This window comes from Oncorhynchus masou, chromosome 28 (genome assembly GCF_036934945.1).
Source record: "Oncorhynchus masou masou isolate Uvic2021 chromosome 28, UVic_Omas_1.1, whole genome shotgun sequence".
Classification (NCBI taxonomy): Eukaryota; Metazoa; Chordata; class Actinopteri; order Salmoniformes; family Salmonidae; genus Oncorhynchus; species Oncorhynchus masou.
Window position 1 is genome coordinate 24,589,820 of NC_088239.1, and position 26,519 is coordinate 24,616,338.

Sequence of the window (26,519 nt, forward strand, 5' to 3'; positions counted from 1 at the left end):
TTTCATTGAACCAGAAAAAACAGCATGTGGGCTGTCTCACTTCCTCTTCTGTCTCTGGCTAAAACCACAGAGTTTCTAAACTTATCTTTGGTAAAACTATAAACCACATGTGTCAAAACTAATTCCACAGAAGGCTGAATGTCTCCTGGTTTTTGATCCTCCAGTGTACTTGATTGATAAATTAAGGTCACTAATTAGTAAGGAACTCCCCTCACCTGATTGTCTGGATCTTAATTGAAAGGAAAAAAGGCAACCCAGCAGACACTAGGCCCTCCGTGGAATTAGTTTTGACATCCCTGCTCTCAGCCCAGACAGAGAGGAAGAGACGAAGCATGAGCGTTTACTCCGCCCAAAATCTGTCCACGTTAAGCAGATCATTAATTATTAAGCAAGTGAGACGTTTGTATGGGGAGAAACAAGCGAGTGTCAAATTTAGTCAAGATAAAAAATGAATTGCTATTTTGATACGTGAGGCTCATTTGATCTAATAGAAGTTTCTTAATGTTGTTTTGAGTTTACTGATATAAATGTGATGTACGTGACCCCGCAACATTGAGAAAAACACTTTATATTGGAGTTGCCCTGTTGAAATTCGAGACGGCCTATGGATATTCATGAGTATAGCATAGCATCTCACTCTTCATTGAGTACATGTGGTTGACGTCAACACACATAGAATATTCAAAAAAGTATTCAAATAGATCAGTAGGCAGGAGCTTGACAGCCCGCCGTTCCGCTCTGTGGACAACGAATCCCATTGTTAGGGCGGAGACATAGATATCTCGTCCAGGACTTTCATGGTAATTGCACCCAGGGGAGAACGACTGCCCCCTCTCATTGATGAAGCCCCGGAAGATCAAGGCTGACCGCGATACTCCAGGCACTGTTTGCAGAAAAATGGCAATCTTTGTGGTCAGTCTTCGCATAAATAAATACAAAATTAAAGAAAATCATGGTAACAATAATTACTTCTAATACACAAGATGTATGTCCTTGAACCGATTATATTAAAATCGCACCCAGAAGAATAGATATGCATAATGTAGTTGCAAATTGCAGTCTGCAGTACCCAATTTAGCCTTCAATTTGTGTTACTCAATGATGGGGCAGTACTGAGCTTGCCTGCAACGTCACTTCCTAGAATATGTTAAACTGAGCATTTTATGTCTCCATGAGACGCCATCTTAACTGACTTAATTTGGCTTCAATGCGCTTTTCAGTCTTCACATAGGAATGAATGGTTTCACGTGATCAATGGCTTTGTCCATTAAATATACAGTCATTGCTCTGAGCAGAGGAACACAACCCACAATATAGCAATCTGGTCTCTGACAGAACAGTCGATGAGGTGGCATGTAACCATTGGTCGTGTTCCCCTCCTTAGATGTTACATGCATCAACCAAAGACTCATCACAGAGAGCATGAAACAAACTGTATTCGAAGGACAGGAGGTTGAATATTAAGGTTGTCTTCCCTGTACAGTCTATAAATCACATTAACTTTGAAACATGAGCACTTTGCAGTGATTGCAACATTTCCCCTTTTACACTAATGATATTTATGTATCCCTATATCTAGGCCAATAAACATATTGAATAGGTACAGTAAAATATGATTCCATAAACAGACCCATGTTCAGAAAACAAAAACACAAAAATAATTTGATCAATTTTATTCTGTAATTTGCATGTATTATTTTGCTGATTCAGAGGCAAATATTGGTCCCTATTCCATATATTTTCATAAGGGCAGGTGTGCACGGTCTGAAGCCTGTTGACATTATCCTCTCTTGCATGGAATTCATAGTAGCCTAGCCAGCATTATAAATTGTTACAAATATCTCAAGTTATTCAGCTGAGATTACAGGACTTTCTAATATGACCTAATTCCTAATATAGGAATATGTTAAAAATATCGCTGCCATTATAGGACACAGAAGTGACAGTGGCCGTAACATTTTAGACCATGCTATTCAACGAGTTTAAATACTTCATAGGTACAAGTCTAAATCTCTTCTCAAATACCTTCCGAGACCTTTTCAAATACCTTCTTCTTGTGTATACAGTAAATCTTCAAACACATTTGAATGATATATAATACCGCAGTATTAATGCAGTTAATAGTTTTAGTGTTAGTCTTGCAATACAAACATTTTACGAGGTGTTTGAAGATTTGTCACAGCAGTTTCCCTTGCAACATATTGAAGCATGAAGTCAACACATAGTTACTTAATTTAAACTGTTTTTGACTGACACCGTGAAGATTAATCAGACAGTAGAATTACAATGTACTTATCTTTGGAGTGGTAGTGTTGATTATTTTAAAATATCAAAATTATATGTGCATTGATTCATGTCATATAAAATACCATTGCTTCATAAGGACACTTTCATTTCTCCTTCATTTAAGTTATAACCTCAAGGTAGATGGACAGATTGCACATAACTAGCTAGCTAATAGTTTATAAACACTTGTTAATACTGAGGATGGAGTTTGGGGTGGTCGGTACTGGCACTGGATAGATCAAATCCAAATTGGTCTCACTAAGCATGGACAAAATGTTTGATCATTTTTAAATGCAAGCTCAAAAATATGATCACTGCTCAATGGAATAGGTCTCATCTGTATAAGACAGATACGTCCAATACAATGCAGAACCATAATCTTCCAGCAACACTCTGTCCCAGTTCCTACAAATGCCCTTGTGTGCAGACTGACCTTCCTACCAAGCACTGAACCACCTGATCCTACTGAACTTCAATTTAACTGCAGAAAAGAGAATTTAGGAATTTGAGATCTAGTCACACAACTGTACATAGTAAACAGAATTTCAAGGACTAGGGCTACTAAGTTTCACTGGTAATGTGGAGCGCTGGTCTAAGGTAAGTCTCTAGTCCTAGCACTCCTCTCGATCAAAACCAATCACACCACATGGTATGTTATGAGCATCCAACTGCCTTTAGATAAGTAGATCAAATATAGCAGCCACATATTGATAACACTTTTGTAGGGAACCTAGACATCAATGCCAAATCAGGAGAACAGAACCAGCTGGATTTGAGCTATCTCCAGTTCCACCCCCTGCCCTATCCGAGAATGTCGCATGTTTGAGGACAGTAGGACCGATTGTAAGTAGCGTTAGTTTGTCCAGGAGTGAGCAGCAGCACCCTCGGTCCCTTTCAGGCACTCTGCTCTCGCCGCTCTCTCAATGGCAGATAGCCAGCAAGAGACGTTTGAAGTCTCCACCACACTCAGATTTGATGGCATCCTTCAGGGACATGTCATACTTCTCCAGGTACATGTCTTTAATGGTCTCCAGATCATACTGTTGAACAGAATACACATACCTCTTTAGCTGACATTTGTCTGCTATTAGATACCAAGTCAAGTAGTCTAAAAGGGGCATTTTCTTATATGATTACACAATTCCCTGAGCCATGTAAACTCAGCAAAAAAATAAACGTCCCTTTTTCAGGACGCTGTCTTTCAAAGATAATTCGTAAAAATCGAAATAACTTCACAGATCTTCATTTTAAAGAGTTTAAACACTTTCCCATGCTTGTTCAATGAAAAACAATTAATGAACATGCATCTGTGGAACAATCGTTAAGACACTAACAGCTTACAGACGGTAGGCAATTAAGGTCACAGTTATGAAAACTTAGGACACTAAAGAAGCCTTTCTACTGACTCTGAAAAACACCAAAAGAAAGATGCCCAGGGTCCCTGCTCATCTGGGTGAACATGCCTTAGGCATGCTGCAAGGAGGCATGAGGACTGCAGATGTAGCCATGGCAATACATTGCAATATCCGTACTGTGAGACGCCTAAGACAGCGCTACAGCGAGACAGGACGGACAGCTGATCGTCCTCGCAGTGGCAGACCATGTGTAACAAAACCTGCACAGGATCAGTACATTCGAACATCACACCTGCGGGACAGGTACAGGATGGTAACAACAACTACCTGAGTTACACCAGTAAGCACAATCCCTCCATCAGTGCTCAGACTGTCCGCAATAGGCTGAGAGAGGCTGGACTGAGGGCTTGTATGCCTGTTGTAAGGCAGGTCCTCATCAGACAACACCAGCATCAACGTCGCCTATGGGCACAAACCCACCGTCGTCAGACCAGACAGGCCTGGCAAAAAGTGCTCTTCTCTAACGAGTCACGGTTGTGTCTCACCTAGTGTGATGGTCGGATTTGTGTTTATCGTCAAAGGAATGAGCGTTACACAGAGGCCTGTACTCTGGAGCGGGATCGATTTGGAGGTGGAGGGTCGGTCATGGTCTGGGGTGGTGTGTCACAACATCATCGGACTGAGCTTGTTGTCATTGCAGGCAACCTCAATGCTGTGCGTTACAGGGAAGACATCCTCCTTCCGATTGTGGTACCCTTCCTGCAGGCTCATCCTGACATGACCCTCCAGCATGACAATGCCACCAGCCATACTGCTCGTGCTGTGCATGATTTCCTGCAAGACAGGAATGTCAGTGTTCTGCCATGGCCAGCGAAGAGCCCGGATCTCAATCCCATTGAGCCTGTCTGGGACCTGTTGGATCAGAGGGTAAGGGCTAGGGCCATTCCCCCCAGAAATGTCTGGGAACTTGCAGGTGCCTTAGTGGAAGAGTGGGGTAACATCTCACAGCAAGAACTGGCAAATCTGGTGCAGTCCATGAGGAGATGCACTGCTGTACTTAATGCAGCTGGTGGCCACACCAAATACTGACTGTTACTTTTGATTTTGACCCCCCCCCCCCCCCCTCTGTTCAGGGACCCATTTCTGTTAGTCACATGTCTGTGGAACTTGTTCAGTTTGTGTCTGTTGTTGAATCTTGTTATGTTCATACAAATATTTACACATGTTAGTTTGCAGAAAATAAACGCAGTTGACAGTGAGAGGACGTTTCTTTTTTTGCTGAGTTTATAACGCCTTCAAGTGTTGCCATGGTAGTCCACAAAGTTAGTATAGCCTTGCTTGATAGCATAGCCTCCCCCGGTTTTATAAATGTGCTATGGAGAAATGATCACGTGTCCATAAAATAAACTATTCAAAAATCACAATGTAGTCAGTGGTCACAAATTATTTGGTGTCTGATAGACCCAAGAACCATGCTAAGGTTCTGTCAGAGAGTTTGGATCCATATGTTACCGTACCTCAGAGCGGCATACAAGGATGCGGATGAGGGTGTCCTCATCAGTGCCTGCTCCTTTCATGGCTTCATTCAGTCGCCGGGCGAAATACAGCTGAGGGTTTTTAGCAACCCTCACTGAAAATAGAAAATCAAAAAGGCATTCAAATATACTGTCAGTTACTTCTAATTCGTTACTGGTTTATAGGCCTGTATTGTAAAATACCATTTGACATTTTGAACAAACGCAGGCTAGCTCGAGGAAATTCTGAACAGCCACCCACACAACCAACCAGATACTGAGTAATACCCACTTTACTCAAGTCACATGCATCCCTTCGGTGTCTCTGGCCTCAGATCTCTGCACCCACACACAAACACACATACGCCAACTTGTATACATACCAAGTGTGATGTAACAGTCCTTCAGTGTCCCAGAGACCTCATTATCAATGGCATCCAGAATTTCTGTTCCAGAGAGCTGGGGAAAGCAGGGAGGGAATGAATATAAGCATAAACACTGGTACAGAGGATAGCTACAGCAAAAGGAGCCCGATGTGCTTCCAATTAAATAGACTTACCACAGGTTCTAAATAAAATACATTGAAATATAACCATATATTATTATTTATATCTATAAATATTCAAGGCACTCGTTTCAGCTTGTGTGAACAGACATAGGCTGCTAATAGCAGACCCACCTGCTCATACACCTTGAAGGTGGCCTGTAGCTGAAGGTAGTTTCGGTTGGCCAGGACGAAGCTGAAAGTGGATTCATCTGTCCCAAAACATCCCTCACCAGCCTAAATAGTAAATATGATTTAAATTAAACTGGTAAATCCACTTCTTGATATTGTGGTTTCTTGAATGCACTTCTCCATGCCATACCTCAAACAGGGCGGTGGCATCTGCTTCAGCCAGACCCTCATCCACATCGTAAGTCTCATCTCTGGTGCCCTAGAACAGAAAGTTTTCACTGACTTCTGTGGTGAGATGAAATGTAGCCTTTCCGTCTGGCTCAGGATATTGTATCTGGCCTCCATTTTACTAATGAAAGGACATTGGAAAAGCAGGCAGACAGCCAATGTGTGTGTGTGTGAGAGAGAAAGAGAGAGAGAGAGACCGAGGGAGAGAGACTTAGGGTTAAGAGAGAGGTCAGGCAGAGGGAGCTCGATTTCAGTCCAAAGAAATCTAATTGTGTTACATGGCAAGAATCCAAGAGTGAAACCATGGGGCCACTTACCTGTAAAAGAGCAGTGAGCAGGTTTCTCACATCTCCACTAGTGTCCCCTTCGACATCTGATTCCAGGTCCCGTTCATGCACTAGAGAAGTCACAGACAGACAGAGATAATATGAGATTAAGGGCAGAGGAATGAGAGTTCCCTTGTTATTTATATAACTGCTGACGTCATTCTATGAGTCATTGTGGAAAGTGGGTGTCATTCTGTTAAGATCTTTCCCAACCTGTTGTGGTTTTCTGTACTGCTGATTAACTTCTGATTCAGGATTGTGGTAAAAAAAAAACATCTTGTTATTATGGGTGTTATTTTTTTTATAAGGTGTTTTCTTATTTATTTATATATAGAGTTTTTAAATCACAACCCTAATCAAAAGTGAATCAGCAGAACAGAAAACAACAGGATGGGCAGGATGGAAACAGAATGGACTTGATTCAGTTAGAATGTATCAAACCCAAAAACCCGGCTAGATGGCAGAGTTTGCGAATGCTGTTTATGGACTACGGCTCAGCCTCCAACACCATAGTGCCCTCAAAGCTCATCACTAAGCTAGGTACCCTGGGACTGAAACTCTCCCCGTGCAACTAGGTTCTGGACTTCCTGACGGGACGACCCAAAGTGGTTAAGGTAAGCAACAACACCTCTGCCACGCTGATCCTCAACATGGGGACCCCACACAGGTTGGTGCTCAGCCCACTCCTGTACTCCCATGACTGTGTAGCTACGCACGTCTCCAACTCAATCATCAAAATTTGCTGACAACACAAAAGTGGTAGGCCTGATTACCAACAATGAAGAGACTGCCTACAGTGAGGAGGGGAGAGTCCTAACCAGAGTGGTGCCAGGAGAATGACTTCTCCCTCAAAGTCAACAAAAACGAAGGATCTGCTCGTGGACTACTGGAGACAAAAGAGAGTGCACGCCCCCATCCACGTAGACGTGGCCACAGTAGAGGTTCAAAAGCTTCAAGTTCCTCGGTGTGCACGCCACTGGCAACCTAAAAGGGTCCATTCACACGGACAGCTTGGCCTCACTGCGCAGCATTGTGAGCACCCTGTCAGGCTGTATCACCGCCTAGTACAGCAGGTACCGCCTGCTTTAGAACTTTAGTCACTGTTCTAGATTTTGATCATGTGACCTGTATGCTACAAAGACTTATGGGTCTCAAGTTATGCCAACTATTAACTGGAGCCCAATGAGTGTCCTCCTGCATTCACAACCCTGGTAAGTATTCTGTTAGAAATAATTACGTAAAAAGACAACTTGATTGAGTGAGGGGTAGCATTGGTACTGGCTGGATGTGGCTGTTTCACCAATAAGGATGCCAGCTTTAAGGTGCAGTGTGAGGATGAAATTGATACTTACCCTGAAAGTAGCATTCTTTGAACATGTGAATATCCTGTTGGGAAAAAGCGAAAAATAAATCTTAAGCAGACCGTTGTGCTTTTAAATCTTGAACAGCATTTTCTATTTCACATGACTTATAGGATTCTATTCAGAAGGAAAATGAAACCGTACAGCGTTTGTGGCAGTGCACAGAATCTCCACCAGAGTATCCTCATCAGTGCCTGCTCCCTTCATGGCCCTCCTGAGCTCCTTCACTGCATAGACGACTGGAGGGTCCAGCATGGCCAGGACGGCATTCTCAAAGTTCCCCCCCAGCTCACTCTTCAGCACATCCACCAACTCCTTCTCCAGAGAAAGAGAGAAAGCAAAAGAGAGATTGTAGAACACATTGGGGGGGGGGGGATGGGGTGTCTCTGACCATTCTTTCATACAGAATCTTTCCAGATCCTTTATATCCTTCATCTGCGTTTATGGACTGCCCTCTTCAAATCAAACCACAAGTTTTCAGTGGGGTTCAAGTTGATTGAAATGTTGATTTTGTGGTCAATTAACAATTTCTTTGAATTTTGATGTGTGCTTGGGGTGGTTGTCTTGCTGGAAGATCCACTTGCAGCAAAGTCAGCCTCCTGGTAGAGGCGACCAGGTTTTGGGCTAAAATGTCCTTGTACTTCAAAACGTCTTAGACCTTAACATAGGCATCAGCACAAGTGGAAGCAAAGTAGCCTCATAACATCAGAGATCCACCACCATATATTACAGTAGGTATGAGGCGCTTTTCTGCACATGCATCGCTTTTTCGACACCAAAACCACGACTGGTACGTGTGACCAAAGACCTCTATTTTCATGTCATCTGACCATAGCACCGCCTGGAGTTTGCTAAACGGCATTGGCACTTGGATTGGAACCGGTGCAATGGTCAGATTCTTCTACTTCTAATAAAAATGTGTTTGATACTCACATCGTCATATTTATCAAAATAGGCTTGTTTAATTTCCATCCGCTGGGCTGCACAGCGGTTAGCCAGTATGTCAATGATGGCTTGTTCATCAGTGCCTGCACAACAGGACCGAATCAATAAATAAACTGTAAACTGGTGCCACACTGTACCTTTAAAAAGCATTTGCACAGATATGTTACTTATAAGTAAACACACATTGTTTGAAACAGTCTGTCAATCTCTCACTCACGGAGTAGAAGCATCCCTGGAATGCCATAATTATAAATTAACTAAAAAGATCGCAACTTACCCAAGCCTTTACAGGCTTTGCGTATGGCCTTTATATCAGCCATAACATCAAACTCCTCATATGGCACGATAGTGGGCTGAAATTAACCATTTGTTTTTGTTATGACATAAACAAGACAATAAAATGCTAATATCAACACAACCACCACTATTGTATCTCAATGTTGTGTTTTTTTAAACACACACTTAGTAGGCCTAATCTATTGTAATTTCTGCTTTCCCTTAGCCTAGTTCTTCATAGGAGTCATCATGTTTGCCACCCCTCAAATCAACAAAATATTGGACATCTGAATAGCTTTATAAAAAAGTTTTGAATCAATTGTTCACAAATGTAATAAAACTGCCGTAAACCTATTAGAATGTAACATGACATGGGAGGGGGAGAACGCAATGGCAAGAAATGCACTGGCTCAGGAATTTGGCCGCTGCCGTGTTTTAACCAAACAAAGTAGAAGGGCGTAGCGCCCCATAGGCGAAATTGAGAGGACAATGGAAACACACTCACCGCCCGAATCCCACCCATAGCCTTCCGCTCGGATTCACTCATTGTTTAGGCCTACATTAATCTAACGGGATTGTGACGAATTCCGCAGTGGCGACTTCCTCTGCGTTTCCCCTGCCTCACTGTCACATGAGTCGCATGTGTGACATGTCAAGGGCTATGTGGATTTTTTTACATCCATAACCTCGCATTCAATTGTGGTAGTGTGTACATCTCCCGTGGCCCCACATTATGCAAGCAGTTGACCAAATTACGCGAGATTTGTATTTGAGATTAGTGTGGAATGTCGTTTGGATAATCGTTTTGATGAAGATGTCCACATCCCTTACAATTAAACATTTACACAGCAATTGTAAAAATGTATTCAACGTATTTTATAGGCCTATACTTTTCAATAGATATGCCTTATTTTACTACGTTTTTCCCCACATATTCGAGATGTTTTTTTCTGACCATAGAGTAGGGCCTAAATTGTAACATTTCATTCGCATTTCTAGCCGCAATTTCAGCATGCGCATAGGCCTACGTTTGGTGCGTTAAAAAACAAGCATGGTACTCACTTGACAATTGCCCATTTTCGAAATGTTTGTCTCGCTGTTGTGAGTCTTGGGCTTCTGGCGAGAGTCGGATTCTTTACCGTAGTTGTGGAAGGACTGGCGAGTAAAACGAATATGCAACGTCATCGCGCAGAAATATAACGGAATTGAAAGCACCTCCTTCAGTTAACCATTTACTTACATCGGAGATAGCGACTCGAAAGGCGAACATCTATGATCGTCATCCTTAAATTTGAAATGTTATGAACACAAAACTACATTTACGATTACTATGGGGATATTATTAAAGAGATTATTATTCTCCAAACTATGTAATACTCAAAGATGATTCCAAGAGACTACATTGATACATATGCTACTCAGAATAATAAAGATATCAACTTTGTGCTCAAATTGTCTATACTAGTAAATATGGATTTAGCAATAATTACTAAAAATATACCCAAGTAAATCAAGTAGTATAAGAGCTATGAACGCAAATCGAATTGGTGCTAGACCTGCTAAAACATTCCAAAGAAAATGCCGATTGAATCAAATTCAACCAGCTGACATTATTGATGTCTGTGCGTGCCAACTGTCCACCCACATTACCGAATAGAACAGGAAGATCAGGATTTATGTCCAGGGTATCACAGTGACAACGAGACACCTTTTCACAGCCACCTCTCCTGTTGATTAGGCAGCCTGCTGTTCATTGAAATTACAAACCTGGCAGTTTACAGTTTAATCACAGTTTCTTCCCTGCACTTTAGAATGGTCTCTATGTTAATTAGCCACCCACTGGAGGAAAATAATGCTGTCCCCACTGAAATTATACCCAGTCGGCCTAAAAAACCTTGGGACAATTAAATATCCCAATGCCACTGCAACAGAACAGTGCAATTAGAGAGTGACTCACCCTCTTGGATTTTAATGTGCAAACCAACCTGACAGCACCAACAGGAACAACCTATTCAATGTTATCAAATTTACTTTATTTAATTACCCTTACAGGACGTTTGCAGATGACAATAAGGTATTAGAACATACATTTAATATGTATTAGATAATGGTCAATCAGCTATATTTTATACAGATAAAATACCTATAGTTGCATATTATGTCAACATTGTAGTTGTTTCTACTTAACCCCACCTGCTAACTTTAAACGCTATGTCTCCGTGTGCTAGCGTAGTAACGACTACGCCGCGGCTTCCCTGCTCCATCTATTGCTGTTCACTGTACCATATGATCACTTGGCTACATAGCTGATGCCTGCTGGACTGTTCGTTTATCACAGTACTCCATTTTGTTTATTTTTTTTATCTGTTGGCCCTAGCCCCGAACTCAGGCCCTGTGTGTAGCCCATTCATCGCCATTTTACCTGTTGTTGTCTTAGTTGATTAGCTGTTGTTGTCTTACGCGTTGTCTTAGCTAGCTCTCCCAATCAACACCTGTGATGGCTTTATGCCTAGCTTTATGTCTCTCTCAAATGTCAATATCCCATCTATACTGTTGTTTAAGATAGTTATCATTGTTTTAGTTTACAGTGGAGCCCCTATTCCCACTCAACAACTTTGTCCCACTCCCCACACATGTGGTGACCTCACCCAGTATAACCAGCACATCCAGAGATGCAACCTCTCTTATCATCACTCAGCGCCTGGGCTTACCTCCACTGTACCCGCAACCCACCATACCCCTATCTGCACATTCTGCCCTGAATCTATTCCACCACGCCCAGAAATCTGCTCCTTTTACTCTCTGTCCCCAATGCACTAGACAACCAGTTTTGATAGCCTTTAGCCGTACCCTCATCCTACTCCTCCTCTGTTCCTTGGGTGATGTGGAGGTTAACCCAGGCCCTGCGTGTCCCCAGGCACTCTCATTTGTTGACTTCTGTAATCGAAAAAGCCTTGGTTTCATGCATGTTAACATCAGAAGCCTCAGCCCTAAGTTTGTTTTACTCACTGCTTTAGCACACTCCGCCAACCCTGATGTTCATGTCGTGTCTGAATCCTGGTTCAGGAAGGTCACCCAAAAATTCTGAGATTTTATATCATACCAAACTACAACATTTTCTGTCAAGATAGAACTGCCAAAGGGTGAGGAGTTGCAATATACTGCAGAGACAGCTTGCAAAGTTCTGGCATACTTTCCAGGTCCATGCCCAAACAGTTTGAGCGTCTAATTTGAGCGGCTAAATGGATTTTATTGATGTATTATATTAAGTTAAAATAAGTGTTCATTCAGTATTGTTGTAATTGTCATAATATTGGCCGCTTAATCGGTATCGGCTTTTTTAAAAGTTTTTTATTTTAATTTTACCCCTTTTTCTCCCCAATTTAGTGGTATCCAATTGTTTTAGTAGCTACTATTTTGTCTCATCGCTACAACTCCCGTACGGGCTTGGAAGAGACGAAGGTTGAAAGTCATGCGTCCTCCAATACACAATCCAACCAAGTCACACTACTTCTTAACACAGAGTGCATCCAACCCAGAAGCCAGCCGCACCAATGTGTCGGAGGAAACACCATGCACCTGGCAACCTGGTTAGCGTGCACTGCACCTGGCCCACCACAGGAGTCACTGGTGCGCAATAAGACAAGGATATCCCTACCGGCCAAGCCCTCCCTAACCTGGATGACGCTAGGCCAATTGTGCGTCACCCCATGGGCCTCCCGGTTGCGGCTGGTTACGACAGAGCCTGGGCACGAACCCAGGGTCTCTGGTGGCACAGCTGGCACTGCAGTACAGCGCCCTTAGCCACTGTGTCACCCGGGAGGCCCGGTATTGGCTTTTTTGGTCCTCCAATAATCGCTATCGGTGTTGAAAAATCATAATCAGTTGACCTCTACTACGTACCTCATCCCCATATTGTTTTTATTTACTTTTCTGCTCTTTTGCACACCAGTATCTCTACTTGCACATCATCATCTGCTTATTTATTACTCCAGTGTTAATCTGCTAAAATGTAATTATTTCACTACTATGGCCTATTTATTGCCTACCTCACGCCATTTGCACACACTGTAAGTAGACTTTCTTTTTTTCTATTGTGTTATTGACATGTACGCTTGTTTATTCCATGTGTAACTCTGTGTTGTTGTTTGTGTCGCACTGCTTTGCTTTATCTTGACCAGGTTGCAGTTGTAAATGAGAACATGTTCTCAAATAGCTTACCTGGTTAAATAAAGTTGAAATAAAAAATAAATAAAAAACATTGTATATACAAATGTTAGTGGCCACCTGAAGAGAAGCTTACTGTATCAGTGCTTGCTTGTGCATCGCTCCTCATGTTGAAAAGCTTTTTGTAAACACTATAGTTACACTACCCATTGTTTCTTTGTGAATCATTCAACCCAAATATCAGGTCAGTATCAGAGGATAGATTTCACTTTACCTACAAAGCATTGATTGACATTAAGACTTTTCAATTCTTTCCACCCACTCTCTTTATCTGACAGGAGGGTTTTATTTCACTACAACTCTGGCTTCAATATATATACAAAATTACTCATAGAAATATGATGAAAAAAAATAATTCTTTGACTGTAGGCAGACAGTCGGTATCTTATCGCTTTCGCGACCAGCTTTTTTTGTGTACAATCTTATATTTATAGAGCCAGTTTCTATTCATTATCTCACCATGCCATTGATCTGTCAATTACCACTGTAGCATTTATGTGTGTGTATATATATATACTGTTTATGTGCATCCCTACCATCACAACTGATTTGAACACCATCAGAATGTGTGGATCCAGAATTGTTTTGAGTGTGGTTATGCACATATGGGAGTTGAAAACAGTAAATTAATCAATGGATATAAGTGCCAAGGAGTGCTGAAATCCAGCTAATTGATGACTTATCGATCACCTATGGGACAAAAGTCAGCAAGGCGCAGTGTTTGGTCTACTACTGCGTTAGTTTAATGGGTTTATCAGTTGTCTGAGCTGAGCATCAATCGTCTGGGCTGGGGGGGACCATAAAATGGCCATCATTTGACATGCAGATGAAAAGGGATCCCGCTGAAGCCTTTACAGCGGAGCTGAGGAGAGAACAAAGATAGCATTCAGAGGTCCAGCTATCCACCAAAACAGGGTTTAATGGGCACTATGAATCAGCATCCAGACTATGTTATGACCTCAAACAACTTGCTATTCAAAGTGCTCTGAACAAATTAAGGGAATCGTTCACAAACATTGGCACATTCTAAGATCTGATGACAGTATCTGTAATGTGTTTTTCGGACTCTCCCTTGGTTGTATTCTCAGAGATCAATTGGTAAACACAGATTTAACACCCAAAAATACCCCCACACAACGTCTATTTGCGCCTCCACCCGATGGAAACTACAAGTGTAATGGCTCTTACAAATGCAGATCCTTTAAACACCCTCAAACAGGGAAACAGATCCCAATCAAAGGCATTATCACGTACTGAAACTAAGGCATTTCTTTATCTTGTAACTTGTCCTTGTGGTAAAAAATGTTGTGGGTAAAACGAAGTGCGAATTATAAGTAAGAATCTCAAAAGCACCATTAGGTGCAAAAACTCTACATACCCAGTTGCGGCCCACTTTTTGGAAGCAAACCTCTATTATGTCCCTTTGTTATTTCGGCATCGAACAAGTCCCCTTCCCTAGAAGAGGGGGTGACCTTGAAAATGTATTGTTAAAACGAGAGGCTGCCTGGATCTTTAATTGAAAGACCCTTGCTCCCGTCGGTCTCAACGTAGACTTTGATCTGAAGCCATCCTTATGATTTTTCTATTCATTGTAAATGTTTGTAGGCTTATGTAGCCAAATTGTATCTATGATCGTATGTTATCCGTTCATGCTTTTTAAATGTTCTATTTATATCTGTAAATTAACCAATAAAATCAAGCCACACCCAGCCATGATTACAGACACCTGTGTGTCCCTTGATACCATATAAACTAGTGACCCGCAGTGCTTGTCATTATACCCTGATGACAACAGCTTGTCTGTCGAAACGTTGGTTATTAAATTATTGCATCTGAGCTCCTAGAGTATTGCGGTTCTCCTGTTCTTTTTCAAATGACCTCAAACAAGACTTGCTTTAAGTCTGGGTAACTCCTGGTGCTATATCATCTATAATCAAAGTGTCACGTTTCACTGGCTTCTTTAAACCTCTTAAATGTTTAAGGAGGAGGGGGGGGGGTTGTGGAATTGTTTTGAGGTGGTGATTTAAAATGAGTTTGAAGCTCAAATGGTTTGGACACGACAGACAGAAGTTGGCACATCAGCGTTACCAACTTCAGATGAGTCACCATCGTGTTCGTGAGAGTCTCCCTTTTCCATAGAATAGAAAGGTCAAACTGTAGGCCAAACCGTTTCCTGAGAAGACCGATGTTCGGGATGTCTCATGGTCTGACAAACACCGCTGTAGCTCGGCAACCTTCCACCACAGACGCGGAAGGCCGACAGGCGGATGCTGCTTAAATTGACGGATTCTTTACAAGGCACAGTTGTACAGTGCATTCGGAAGGTTTTCAGTTTTGTATTTGTAATACATTTGCACAAAAAAAAATCACAAAACCTGTTTTTGTTTTGTCATTATGGGTTTTGTGTCGAACCGTATTGATGAGGGGAATTGTTTTTAAAATTCATTTCAGAATAAGGCTAGAAAAATGTTGAAAAAGTGAAGCAGTCCGAATGCACTGTATAGTGGAGATAATCTTGGATCCACAAATGGTCTTGAAGTAAGAGTGCTGGTCTGGGATGAGATCCCCCCCCCCCTTGTCCATATAATCTTATTAATTATGTAAAAAGGCTCAACTTATTTTCACCTAAGGAAAAAAATAAAGGAAAAAAATAAATAATTAAAACTGATTCTAGATCAGTGCTCCAACTCAGACATCTTGTAAATATGGGCCCTGTTAACAAAGGTTTACCTGCTTCTATGTAGTGAATGGTAGTGGATTAGACCGGGGAACAAAGTAACAAGGGCACAAAGTAACTAAATATCTCAAATTAAAAATAACTTAGACAGCTGTTCAATGTGCTAATGTTTGGTTAGTGTAGCTACAGTACCTGCCTTGGAAATTTTGCTTAAATCCATAATACATAATTGTTTATATATAGTTGATGACAATAATTATTAAGACTCGGATTAGAGTTGTAATGGAGGTTAATTGTAACATTTGTTACAACTGATCCTAACCCATATTATTTTCATATTAAGCAAAAGCCTAAAACTTTTACTTTGTTCCCTGGTCTCCTCTACTAAACATAAACGTCATGTTGATATGTTACCTGTTCCTGGGGTATAATTTCTGTGGAACTGAACTTGTTCCTTCTCACAGAGTCCAGGTGGTAGTTTGGGGCTCCGCTCCCTGGCATCCCCCAGGTGAAGAACTGCATTGTCTCATTGTGCTGCCAATGACAAGGCGATTGAAGTGCAATCTGTCAATGTCAGTCCTTCCGTTTGAGTCAATCACTATCAGTGACCATTGTTGTGTATAATTATTCCAAACAATCATGAAGAAAATGGTTTAGGATCCATTGGACTACTTTGAGGTAGGGTATAATGAGGATCATGTGACTGAAAAAGGTGACAAGTTCCTGTCCGATCTCTATTTGAAGGTATGGGTAACATAGAATAATTATGCTTGCGATGACTCACAATTTGTTCGGCGGTGGTAATCCTTCTCCTCTCCCTCGCTTTTTGTTGTCTCTTCTCCTCCACCTGCTGACACAGGTCTTTGTAGTAGTGCCTCTTTCTTTCCTATAAGTTACAGCATATTGGTCATGGAGTATGGTTCAACATAAAAAAAATGGCAAAATTAGCATGATGTGCTCTTTTAACACGGACAAAAGCTTATTTTGGGGTCACAACAGTTTATAAAGTGATTGCCTCTCTGATGATGTCAGAATGCTTCCTGGTTACTACTGGTGGGATCCTGGTGTCAGGTCCTGGCTGAGAGGAGGTTGATGGTTTACCCTAGATTAAAGATGTCAATATATTTTGTTATGGCAGAGCCTATTCTATGTGCTCCACATATGAATAAACTTAGCATGCTGGATGATTTGAGTCAAATGTAGAGCAACACTGGCCTCCTGTGTTTAATTGAAGCTAGTACATGTACCACTACTGGCTCATTAGCAATGATGTCAGTAAAAAAAAGCCAACGGCTATATAAATGTTGCTTAGTTTATTTAGGACTATAAAATGTTAATGACATTCTTACTATATCAATACCAACATAATATCAAAAAAGGGTTCTGATACCTTTGTGAGTCTGGGTGAATAAGCAAATGAATCCGTGTTGTTGCTTCCATCACTGTTGGTTAGACTTGCATTGCCTTTCAGCATTAGTAAAGGCCTACCGACTAAAGTGGGAACAAGAACACAAAAGTTACAATTTACAATTGGGTATGTCCAGTGTGTTTCTTTGTACATTAAAACGGAGGGAATTAGTATAGGATCTTACCATGATCTTTTCTGATCACCGTCATCTGATCAATTGATTGTTCCCTTCTCTGAAAAATAAGGTAAATACAGGAGTGTGGTGTCAGGAAAATAACCTCACACTCAACGTCAACAAAACTAAGGAGATGATTGTGGACTTCAGGAAACAGCAGAGGGAACACCCCCCTATCCACATCGATGGAACAGTAGTGGAGAGAGTAGCAAGTTTTAAGTTCCTCGGCATACACATCACAGACAAACTGAATTGGTCCACTCACACAGACAGCATCGTGAAGAAGGCGCAGCAGCGCCTCTTCAACCTCAGGAGGCTGAAGAAATTCGGCTTGTCACCAAAAGCACTCACAAACTTCTACAGATGCACAATCGAGAGCATCCTGGCGGGCTGTATCACCGCCTGGTACGGCAACTGCTCCGCCCTCAACCGTAAGGCTCTCCAGAGGGTAGTGAGGTCTGCACAACGCATCACCGGGGGCAAACTACCTGCCCTCCAGGACACCTACACCACCCGATGTTACAGGAAGGCCATAAAGATCATCAAGGACATCAACCACCCGAGCCACTGCCTGTTCACCCCGCTATCATCCAGAAGGCGAGGTCAGTACAGGTGCATCAAAGCTGGGACCGAGAGACTGAAAAACAGCTTCTATCTCAAGGCCATCAGACTGTTAAACAGCCACCACTAACATTGAGTGGCTGCTGCCAACACACTGACACTGACTCAACTCCAGCCACTTTAATAATGGGAAATGATGGGAAATGATGTAAATATATCACTAGCCACTTTAAACAATGCTACCTTATATAATGTTACTTACCCTACATTATTCATCTCATATGCATACGTATATACTGTACTATGCCACTTTGTTTACATACTCATCTCATATGTATATACTGTACTCGATACCATCTACTGTATCTTGCCTATGCTGCTCTGTACCATCACTCATTCATATATCCTTATGTACATATTCTTTATCCCCTTACACTGTGTATAAGACAGTAGTTTAGGAATTGTTAGTTAGATTACTTGTTGGTTATTACTGCATTGTCGGAACTAGAAGCACAAGCATTTCGCTACACTCGCATTAACATCTGCTAACCATGTGTATGTGACAAATAAAATTTGATTTGATTTGGTTACCACAGTACCATTGTGTGTGTGTGTGTGTGTGTGTGTGTGTGTGTGTGTGTGTGTGTGTGTGTGTGTGTGTGTGTGTGTGTGTGTGTGTGTGTGTGTGTGTGTGTGTGTGTGTGTGTGTGTGTGTGTGTGTGTGTGTGTGTGTGAACATCATCTCAGTTACAGTATATTACTCACCTGGCTGTACCTAGATGTGGATACATTGAAGCCCTTCCGTACTGGAAGGGCTGGTCTAACGCATTGGTTTAGATTGGAACCACACCTTGAAACATCTGAAATGTGGCATCATTTGATTAATTTTAATGTATAGTACAAAGCATGTGAAATAAAAAATATCATACTGCTATACTTATATACAAATATATGTTCTGGTATTAATCCTGAACGCCTGTGACCGATTACGAATGAATAGGGCCCCAGGCCTTTCCAATAGATGCTATCCTATCTGTCTCTTTGTTGTAGCGTTCAATACATTTGATTTCCAAATCCCACTATCAGGCTGACTCACCAGGCTTTTTGTCTTTCATGTCCGCGACTGTGTAGTCAAACACATGCTTGGTTTTCCTGTACAGTATGTCCCCCAGGCTTTCCGTAGGGGAGAACAGCGAGAAAGGAGGTCCTGATCTTCTGCAGAGCCTTCGCACTGCAAAACACAGGAAGTGACAGAGGACCATGACACAAACCAGGTGGCTTCACAGAGGAAACATCCATTAAGACACTCCATCATCATGATAGTACCAAAACACAGACATCATGGGATGACTCAATGGGAGGCAGATATTTCATAAAAATGATCTATGATTATTTGTAATTATACTGATTAAACGACACCAGCCGGGGGACGATCCATCTTCAACCTCCCTTAGTGTCATTTATCATTATCAATGTTTGAGACTCAGATCTCTTGAAACTAAGTTATGTCATCAATGTGATTGATGATAACGCATACCTCCATTTGTAACAGTAATGTTTAAATGACTTATAACAATAATAATAGTGACTGAATGATCTCACTTCTGTCCCTGAGGAATGCAGCCTCATATCCCTCACTGAAAGGCTTTAGTGGTAACTGAAAGCAGATAGCGTAAACACAGTGAACCACAGCGGCCCCAACAGCAAGGGCTTTCAGTAGGTTTTGAGACATCTCAACTGCAGTACTTGGCTAGAGCCTATCTACATCAAGCAAGAACATGAAACAGAAAGTATGGCATAACCTTAGGTAACGAGCAAGTTTTTTTAAACGTATCATAACATACAACGTTCATGCTGAAATGTCAGAGAAAATACAAGGGAAAAGAGTGTATAATGACGTACGGGTGGGAATTATGGGCACTTGTCCTTGATTCAGACAGTACGTTGCAGAGGAGGCTGGAGGGAGGAGCTACACGAGGACGGCTCATTGAAATGGCTGCAATGGAGAAACATTGGAACGTATCAAACACATTAAACATATGTAAGTCACATGTTTGTCTCTGTTCCATTCACTCCATTCCAGTCATTACAATAAGCCAGTCCTCCTATAGCTCCTACCACCAGCCTCCTCTGGTACGTTGTGACTCACCAGTATCTTGGCCTGATCTTTCATCCTTGTCTGTGTTTCTGGCACACTCATCCCTTATAAAATAAAATGTCATGCTTTTTCAAATGCCAACATTTACAGTATACTGTATGAGAGCAGTTTTAATTGTAAAAGTTAGAGGCCAAGTACTGCAGACTAACATTCTGAGGACATAAGCTAGTTCTTTCTTTGACTGAAAACAAAACAAGCGTCAGTCTGCTTAGGTAGTTCTTAGTTGGCATGAGAGATTATAGGTAGTTGTTGATTTAACAGAACATCATGATTATGTCTACAGTGTACACTGTACCTTTATCACTTTGGAGCTGAATATATTCTTTTGGAGACTCAAATTTCTGAAATTCAAATCAATTCTATTTATGTATATGTTTGAATTGTTCAATTAATTATATATTTCTGTGTCTGCGTCATGGGAGGTCCTTGTTCTTGTTTACCGTTCTTGAGGTCTCCTTTTTATGAACTGGTAACTCTGGGAGTTTTGCCTCCATGACTGACATCCATTCTAAACACAGAAGCAAACAGACTGTAATTGAGAGAAGTGTCAATAACTGATACATTATTTCCACTGCCAATTATCTGTTATGCTAGTTGTATTATTGAGTGAAATAATTAGTACCTTCTGTGACTTCTGGTTTTGTTGTATGTTCAGCAATTCCCTCTGTATCATCATAGTCATCACCATCATTATATTCCAAGGTCACAGTCCTGAAAGAAGTCTCTTGATTCGTAATGCCGCGTTCAAAACAACTGGGAACTCGGAATTCTCCAACTTCCAACGTCATGATATGACATCGTTTCTCCCGAGTTCCCAGTTGTCTAAAATGCACCAGTACATGGCCTATGCTGGCCAATCACTGTAAGTACTAACATGAGAAAGGGATAGCTGCAGTCCGATATGGCGGCCAGAGACTGGGTGTGTCGAAAGACAGTAGGCGTATCGAAAGAGCACATGTATTGGTCTGACTTTCTGCAGCGAGTGCAGAGATTTGTGGAAACATGACTGTGCATCGAAATTAATTTGAGGACGTTTGGGAAACTCAGAATGGTGGTGTCGTGAAGTGGAAAAGCATTGCATGTAAATGCACGTATCTTAACATGCTTTCATGTTGTGAACATTTTACATGTATCCCATTTCATTGCAATTGTATAGGCTAGTATACGCAATGCCATTATTAAACTTTCTAAACACAAGGGCAGACTTGAGTTGATGACCAATTTTACGAAGGGAGCTTCCCGGGAAAATTGCCTACACTGACACCCGTCTGACACTACGCGCACATTAAAAAATCAGATTACAATTAGGTTAACCTGAAGGCAGATGTTCATGTTTGCTTTAATGCAAGTTAGAGGTGTGTATGTGAAAAGTATTAAGACTGAACAATACTGTTCATGGCACTTAGTACAACGGTAACAATTTGCCATGTTTGCTTTCATAAAAGTTTGAGTTGTATGTGATTAAAAATGCTTTAGCTTCCTCCATGTACTTCCAGAAAGCGACTGAACAAATTAGGCTACTGTAAAACGGTGGCACTTGCAAAAACCCTGTTCAATTTTTTTTTCTCCTCCCATTTCTTTCGACACGCCTACTACTCCGGGACGCTGCTATCTGTACTTAACTAGCATGCCAATAAACGGGAAGTACTCACCTGCGCAGCACAGATTCACTCCCTTTGCAGTGTCCAGGAGTGTAGCTGCTCCTCATACTGGCTCCACGTGTTGACACACTCACCCTCCCTTGGTCTGTCTCATCAGTGAGACAGAAGAACTCCTTCGCGACACTTTTCATCTCCACACTTCGCCTGCCCTTCATCCAGTGCACAGACAACATTTTAATGGTCAATCAGCACAAAAAAACAACAACAAGGGGGCACAAATGTCATGTAAGTCATCATGTGCATTCACAGATGAATCCGTTGCCATAGAGAATCTAACCAAAATGCACTCACATGTAGGCTGTAGGATCAGGCTATGAGTCACAAACGAAATTGCAAAATCAAGTCGGTTTCTAAACAAGGAAATGGTTACGGGTGTGGCTAGGGAATGACCAGGGTGGATCCCACAGCCTTCACACATCCCAACCATGGAACCTTGTGGTTTACAACATTAACATTATACGTTTATTGTCAACCAAATCCAAGTCATAGATTTGACTATCGAAATAACTCTTCATTTCCTGAAATGAATTATGTCGGTCTATTCTTTCATACGGAACTTTATTTTGTCTTTATGTAGGATGATCACAGATTTAACATGGGCAATGGCATAAACATCACTCCATGTGGTTTCCTACAGTATGAATGAGGGAAGCATAGCAAAGACATTGCCTGCCCTACAGTACGCAATCCCCATGCATGTGAAATAAATACACACCACAGTTGACGGACACTGCATTTCCTGAGTAAGATTGAACTGGTCACTTTCCGGAGTCTCCATACCTTCCCTTGATGGTAGATCTGATGTAGGCCAACTTTTGAAACAAACCAAGTCATGAGAAGTAATTCAGTAGCCTACAGCATTAATCAAGGTGATATATCATTGATTTATGAGAATAAATCAAAATGCAGGCAGACTGCTTAACTATAGAGGTCATAATAAACATATTTGAGAGCTTCTTCAATAGATAAAACAACTCAAATAAAGTAACTTAAATTCATACAGTCAATACTTACAAGAACCGATCTTATATAACACTCGCACATAAAATAATAATTTTGGACCGCAGACGACTCAGACGATAGAAACCGATCAGAAATGGGAATTTGGGAGAAAGCGACAACGATGGTGTCGCGAATGGCGCTAAATTGATATAGAACATTGCGATCTACTTTATCACTACGTCATAAATGCCGAATGCCATGACAACGCGCGTCTCTGATTTCTTCATCAAGTAGGCCTAAACTGCGCACTGCTTTCATTCATGTTTTCCTCGTTTCTGTGATAGAGCCTACCGGTTGTATCCACGAGGGGTCAGTGCACAACCACTGATTTCCCTCAGGTTGAGGACCCGTTCGAGCAAAGTTGATGTACGAAAATGTAATAGTATACTAAACAACGCTCTTGAAGCGAGGATGCAAGTGTAATAGATTAGAAAATAGCCAACTGTGGCTTAAGGGCTACAGACATTCACATCCTTTACTACAGCACGAAACAGATAGCCTATTGGTATTGATTGAAAAGGGTCATAAGCTCCACACAATTCAAGTCCAAACTACTAACAATAAAGGCTTACGTCAAATAATCATCACTTTATAACCCTAATAGATGCCATTTCAATATAATAGCAATAAATAGGCAACTGACTGTAAGCCAAATGCCCCCCTCTCTCTCACACACTCTCTCACACACTGTCTCACACACACACACACACACACACACACACACACACACACACACACACACACACACACACACACTATTTGATTTGATTTGACACACGCACTATAGACTTACCCTACACAATATTATAAAACTGGTGCGGGTGGAGGTGTGGGTGTGCTTCCAACGAGCAGACAGTATTTTCTGGCAGGCGCACACAGATATTTCTCACAGAAATGTTCTTCTCTCCACACAAGACAAGAGGCTGCTGAAAGGAGCTTTTAATTGGGGGAAGGTGCCACAGGGGCATGCAGTTAATCATAGCAAAGTGAAGGAGAAAGACAAGACAGAAGAAAGATGATTTGGGAAATAGTCGCCATTCAATGAGGAGTGTGGAGACTTTTGAGGTTGGCCCGAGGAAATCATGACCCAGCATGTTCTGTTCATGTTCTAATTGGAGTCTATAGACTACTATGTGTTCAGTTCATTGACTTCTTGTGTATGTCAATCTAACCTCTAAGCTTCCTCAATTCCTGAATCAATGCTATATGTGTTTATTTGCTTATTTGAACACGACAATCCCTCAATGACCTCCCAAACAGTATAGATAAAAAATAATAGTCGTACATTTTTATTGGTCAGACACTGACCAATGACAATTTTGATAATGACAGTAAGTTAGTCTATAATCATATTTAATCTAGACAATAGCTCACATATTATATTCATTGTTATTGAAACTGCTAAATTAATTTGGTAGATTGCACCTGTTGCCTCTTGAACACAGAGATAGACATGGTACTTTTTGTGGAAATTACATTCAGCAAAAGAGTCCTCCATTATCACCAGAGAATAGACATAAATAAAGATGATGTCTGATTGTATATCTCGGCTCAGATAATAACTTATTATCATGCACAAAATACAATGTCTCACAACTTTTAAATGGGGGGTTATTGATGACAAGTGAAAGTGGTTGGCTGAAAAGGTGTTACCAACCATGTTTTATAACTTACCATTCAAGCATAATAAGCTGGTCTCAAAATCTCAACCAATATGCATCAGGCTATTCATTTCAATAAGTCTTGGTCCTCATTTTGTTTGTTTTGATGTGCAGTATTGCAAAGGTGTGCTATAGTGTTTACAATATGAAGCCAGATAGTACTAAGTAGGGTAATAGCCTATGTCCTGTCGTGTTACATGATAGGCCTATATAATTTGCTATGTCATATCATCACTGCAATCACGATTATTGATTAATCTTCTGTAAACCACACATCCATATCATTATTATGGCCTCACAGTTAAGGACATCCAGAAGATTGAAGCATCCAATGCATATAAATGTATTATTTGAATGACGTGTGAAGCCTAAAGATGACCATGGCCCATACACACACGTGTTGCTTGATGTGTTTGTTTCCCTTGCAGCGTGACACAGGCTCAACACCTACATGTGCGTAATAGGAGGTCAACATGACATTACCCAAAGCATCTGATTTCCAGCAGTTCGTCTCAATTTAACACAATCAATCGGGCCAAACCTTGACATGGAGAAATAATGGGCAAATAGATTACACATGCATTACTTTAACAACGGCGCTGTCGAGTCGCGGGCGGAGGACGGGGGTGCTCAACAATGGAGCGTGGTGAGTCATGGAACCCCTACGCAACACGGGGGACCCTCTAGTAGTGATGACAGTGGTGCTGAAAAAGCTGTGTAGGTGTCCGGACCAGAATTGGGATTTATTGAGGATAAAATGAAGAGCTACAGATCTCTGTGGGTGGCGGTCTACCCACTGGCAGTGCTGGTTACGTTAATAATATACGGATTTGATTATTTGAATTATATTACTCTGAGATGTTAGAATTATATTTATTGAATAGATAATCCAATGGACTATGATATTTACCCATAAATGATTCCAATTGCCAAGAAAATCCCAAAGAAAAAAATATGTTCACCTTGAGCACTGTTGGCGTATCATTCCAAACAAATACGGACACCGGAAATGTATCATTCAATCACTTGCAGAACAATTTCCTATTATTTACAATTCTCAAGGTTTGGGTTGAAAAATGTAAAATAGCTGCACCAGGCTAGCTGTACTAATCTTGAGATTCGCCGAGTGTGGACAGGTTGCAACAGACGGCCGCTGTCCACTATTTTGTGGTACTGAATTCCATCATTTTGTGCTGAATCTCATATCGCTGCTATAAACCATATATCTTGTTTGTTTAATCAACACCAGATCCGGACCTTTTACTTCTGTAACAAACCCACTGGGCAAAAACAGGTTGAATCAGCATTGTTTCCACATTATTTCAACCCGAAACATGATTCATTCGGACACACCATTCATCTTTGTGATATCGCTGAATCGACGTGGAAAACGGATTGGATTAGCAAAAAAGAATCAACTTCACGACAGTTAGTATTTTTTTCCACACAACTTTTAACGTAAATCCAATGACATGGTGATCTTTTGTTTAATTTCATTTTGAATTCATGTTAGTTGAAAACGCAACCAAGTATAAATTAAAACTAAACTGACATCTGTGCTCAGTGGGAAGTCACCTTGAGCACAGTCCAGCTTCAGTGTCATAACAGAGATTGTTAGACTGTTAGGATTGGAAGTCTACAGTCCACTGACTGTAGCCACTTGCCTCCTGCTGATGTCATGTTTAGCCTCCAGCAGAAAAGTGTTGCATCTGATTAGAGGATGCAAAAGTTGGCCTCTGTTTGCAGAAGGGAGGGGACTTTCTCCAACTATTTGCTTGGCAGACAGCTATGATTCAGGACTAAAACCTCCCTCAAGCCAGTGTGTGGGCTACATGCATAGAGTGTAGGGGTGTTATAGTAATGTCACGTGTGCGTGTGTGTGCCATCCTGCTGCCCCTGCCATGCATGCACTGAGCCAAGGCGTGTGAGTCATGAGCCAGCCACGAGACGTGATGACCTCATTGACCCTGGCTCCCTCCCTCGTTCCCCACCCCTCACCACCATCGCAAACAGAAAGATGAG

At 41.4% G+C, this 26,519-nt stretch overlaps 2 protein-coding genes across 5 annotated transcripts; both read right to left on the reverse strand.

The window, feature by feature from the left end:
• Positions 1–1,658: 1,658 nt before the first annotated feature.
• On the reverse strand, positions 1,659–10,167 carry LOC135517400 (annexin A13-like). Its single transcript, XM_064941647.1, has 11 exons — positions 10,030–10,167; positions 8,969–9,044; positions 8,680–8,774; positions 7,891–8,061; positions 7,738–7,771; positions 6,377–6,456; positions 6,022–6,090; positions 5,835–5,936; positions 5,539–5,614; positions 5,159–5,271; positions 1,659–3,326 (listed from the first exon to the last, which is right to left on the reverse strand). The coding sequence occupies exons 1-11, from the start codon at positions 10,150–10,152 to the stop codon at positions 3,207–3,209; spliced, it is 1,059 nt and encodes a 352-aa protein (XP_064797719.1). The 5' UTR covers positions 10,153–10,167; the 3' UTR covers positions 1,659–3,206.
• A 2,651-nt stretch (positions 10,168–12,818) lies between these two features.
• Positions 12,819–23,008, reverse strand: LOC135517401 (uncharacterized). 4 transcript variants are annotated; one of them, XM_064941651.1, is made up of 14 exons: positions 22,849–23,003; positions 22,550–22,646; positions 20,796–21,983; positions 20,614–20,681; positions 20,469–20,514; positions 19,918–20,217; positions 19,112–19,246; positions 18,781–18,875; positions 17,464–17,512; positions 17,262–17,362; positions 16,887–16,973; positions 16,656–16,757; positions 16,286–16,405; positions 12,820–14,056 (listed from the first exon to the last, which is right to left on the reverse strand). In XM_064941651.1, the coding sequence occupies exons 7-14, from the start codon at positions 19,128–19,130 to the stop codon at positions 14,006–14,008; spliced, it is 624 nt and encodes a 207-aa protein (XP_064797723.1). In that variant the 5' UTR covers positions 19,131–19,246; positions 19,918–20,217; positions 20,469–20,514; positions 20,614–20,681; positions 20,796–21,983; positions 22,550–22,646; positions 22,849–23,003; the 3' UTR covers positions 12,820–14,005. The 4 variants fall into 4 exon arrangements, with proteins under 4 accessions (XP_064797721.1, XP_064797722.1, XP_064797723.1 ...); XM_064941649.1 differs by having other exon boundaries at positions 12,819–14,056; positions 20,165–20,514; positions 22,849–23,008; XM_064941650.1 differs by having other exon boundaries at positions 12,819–14,056; positions 20,165–20,837; positions 21,826–21,983; positions 22,849–23,008.
• Between the last annotated feature and the right edge of the window lie 3,511 nt (positions 23,009–26,519).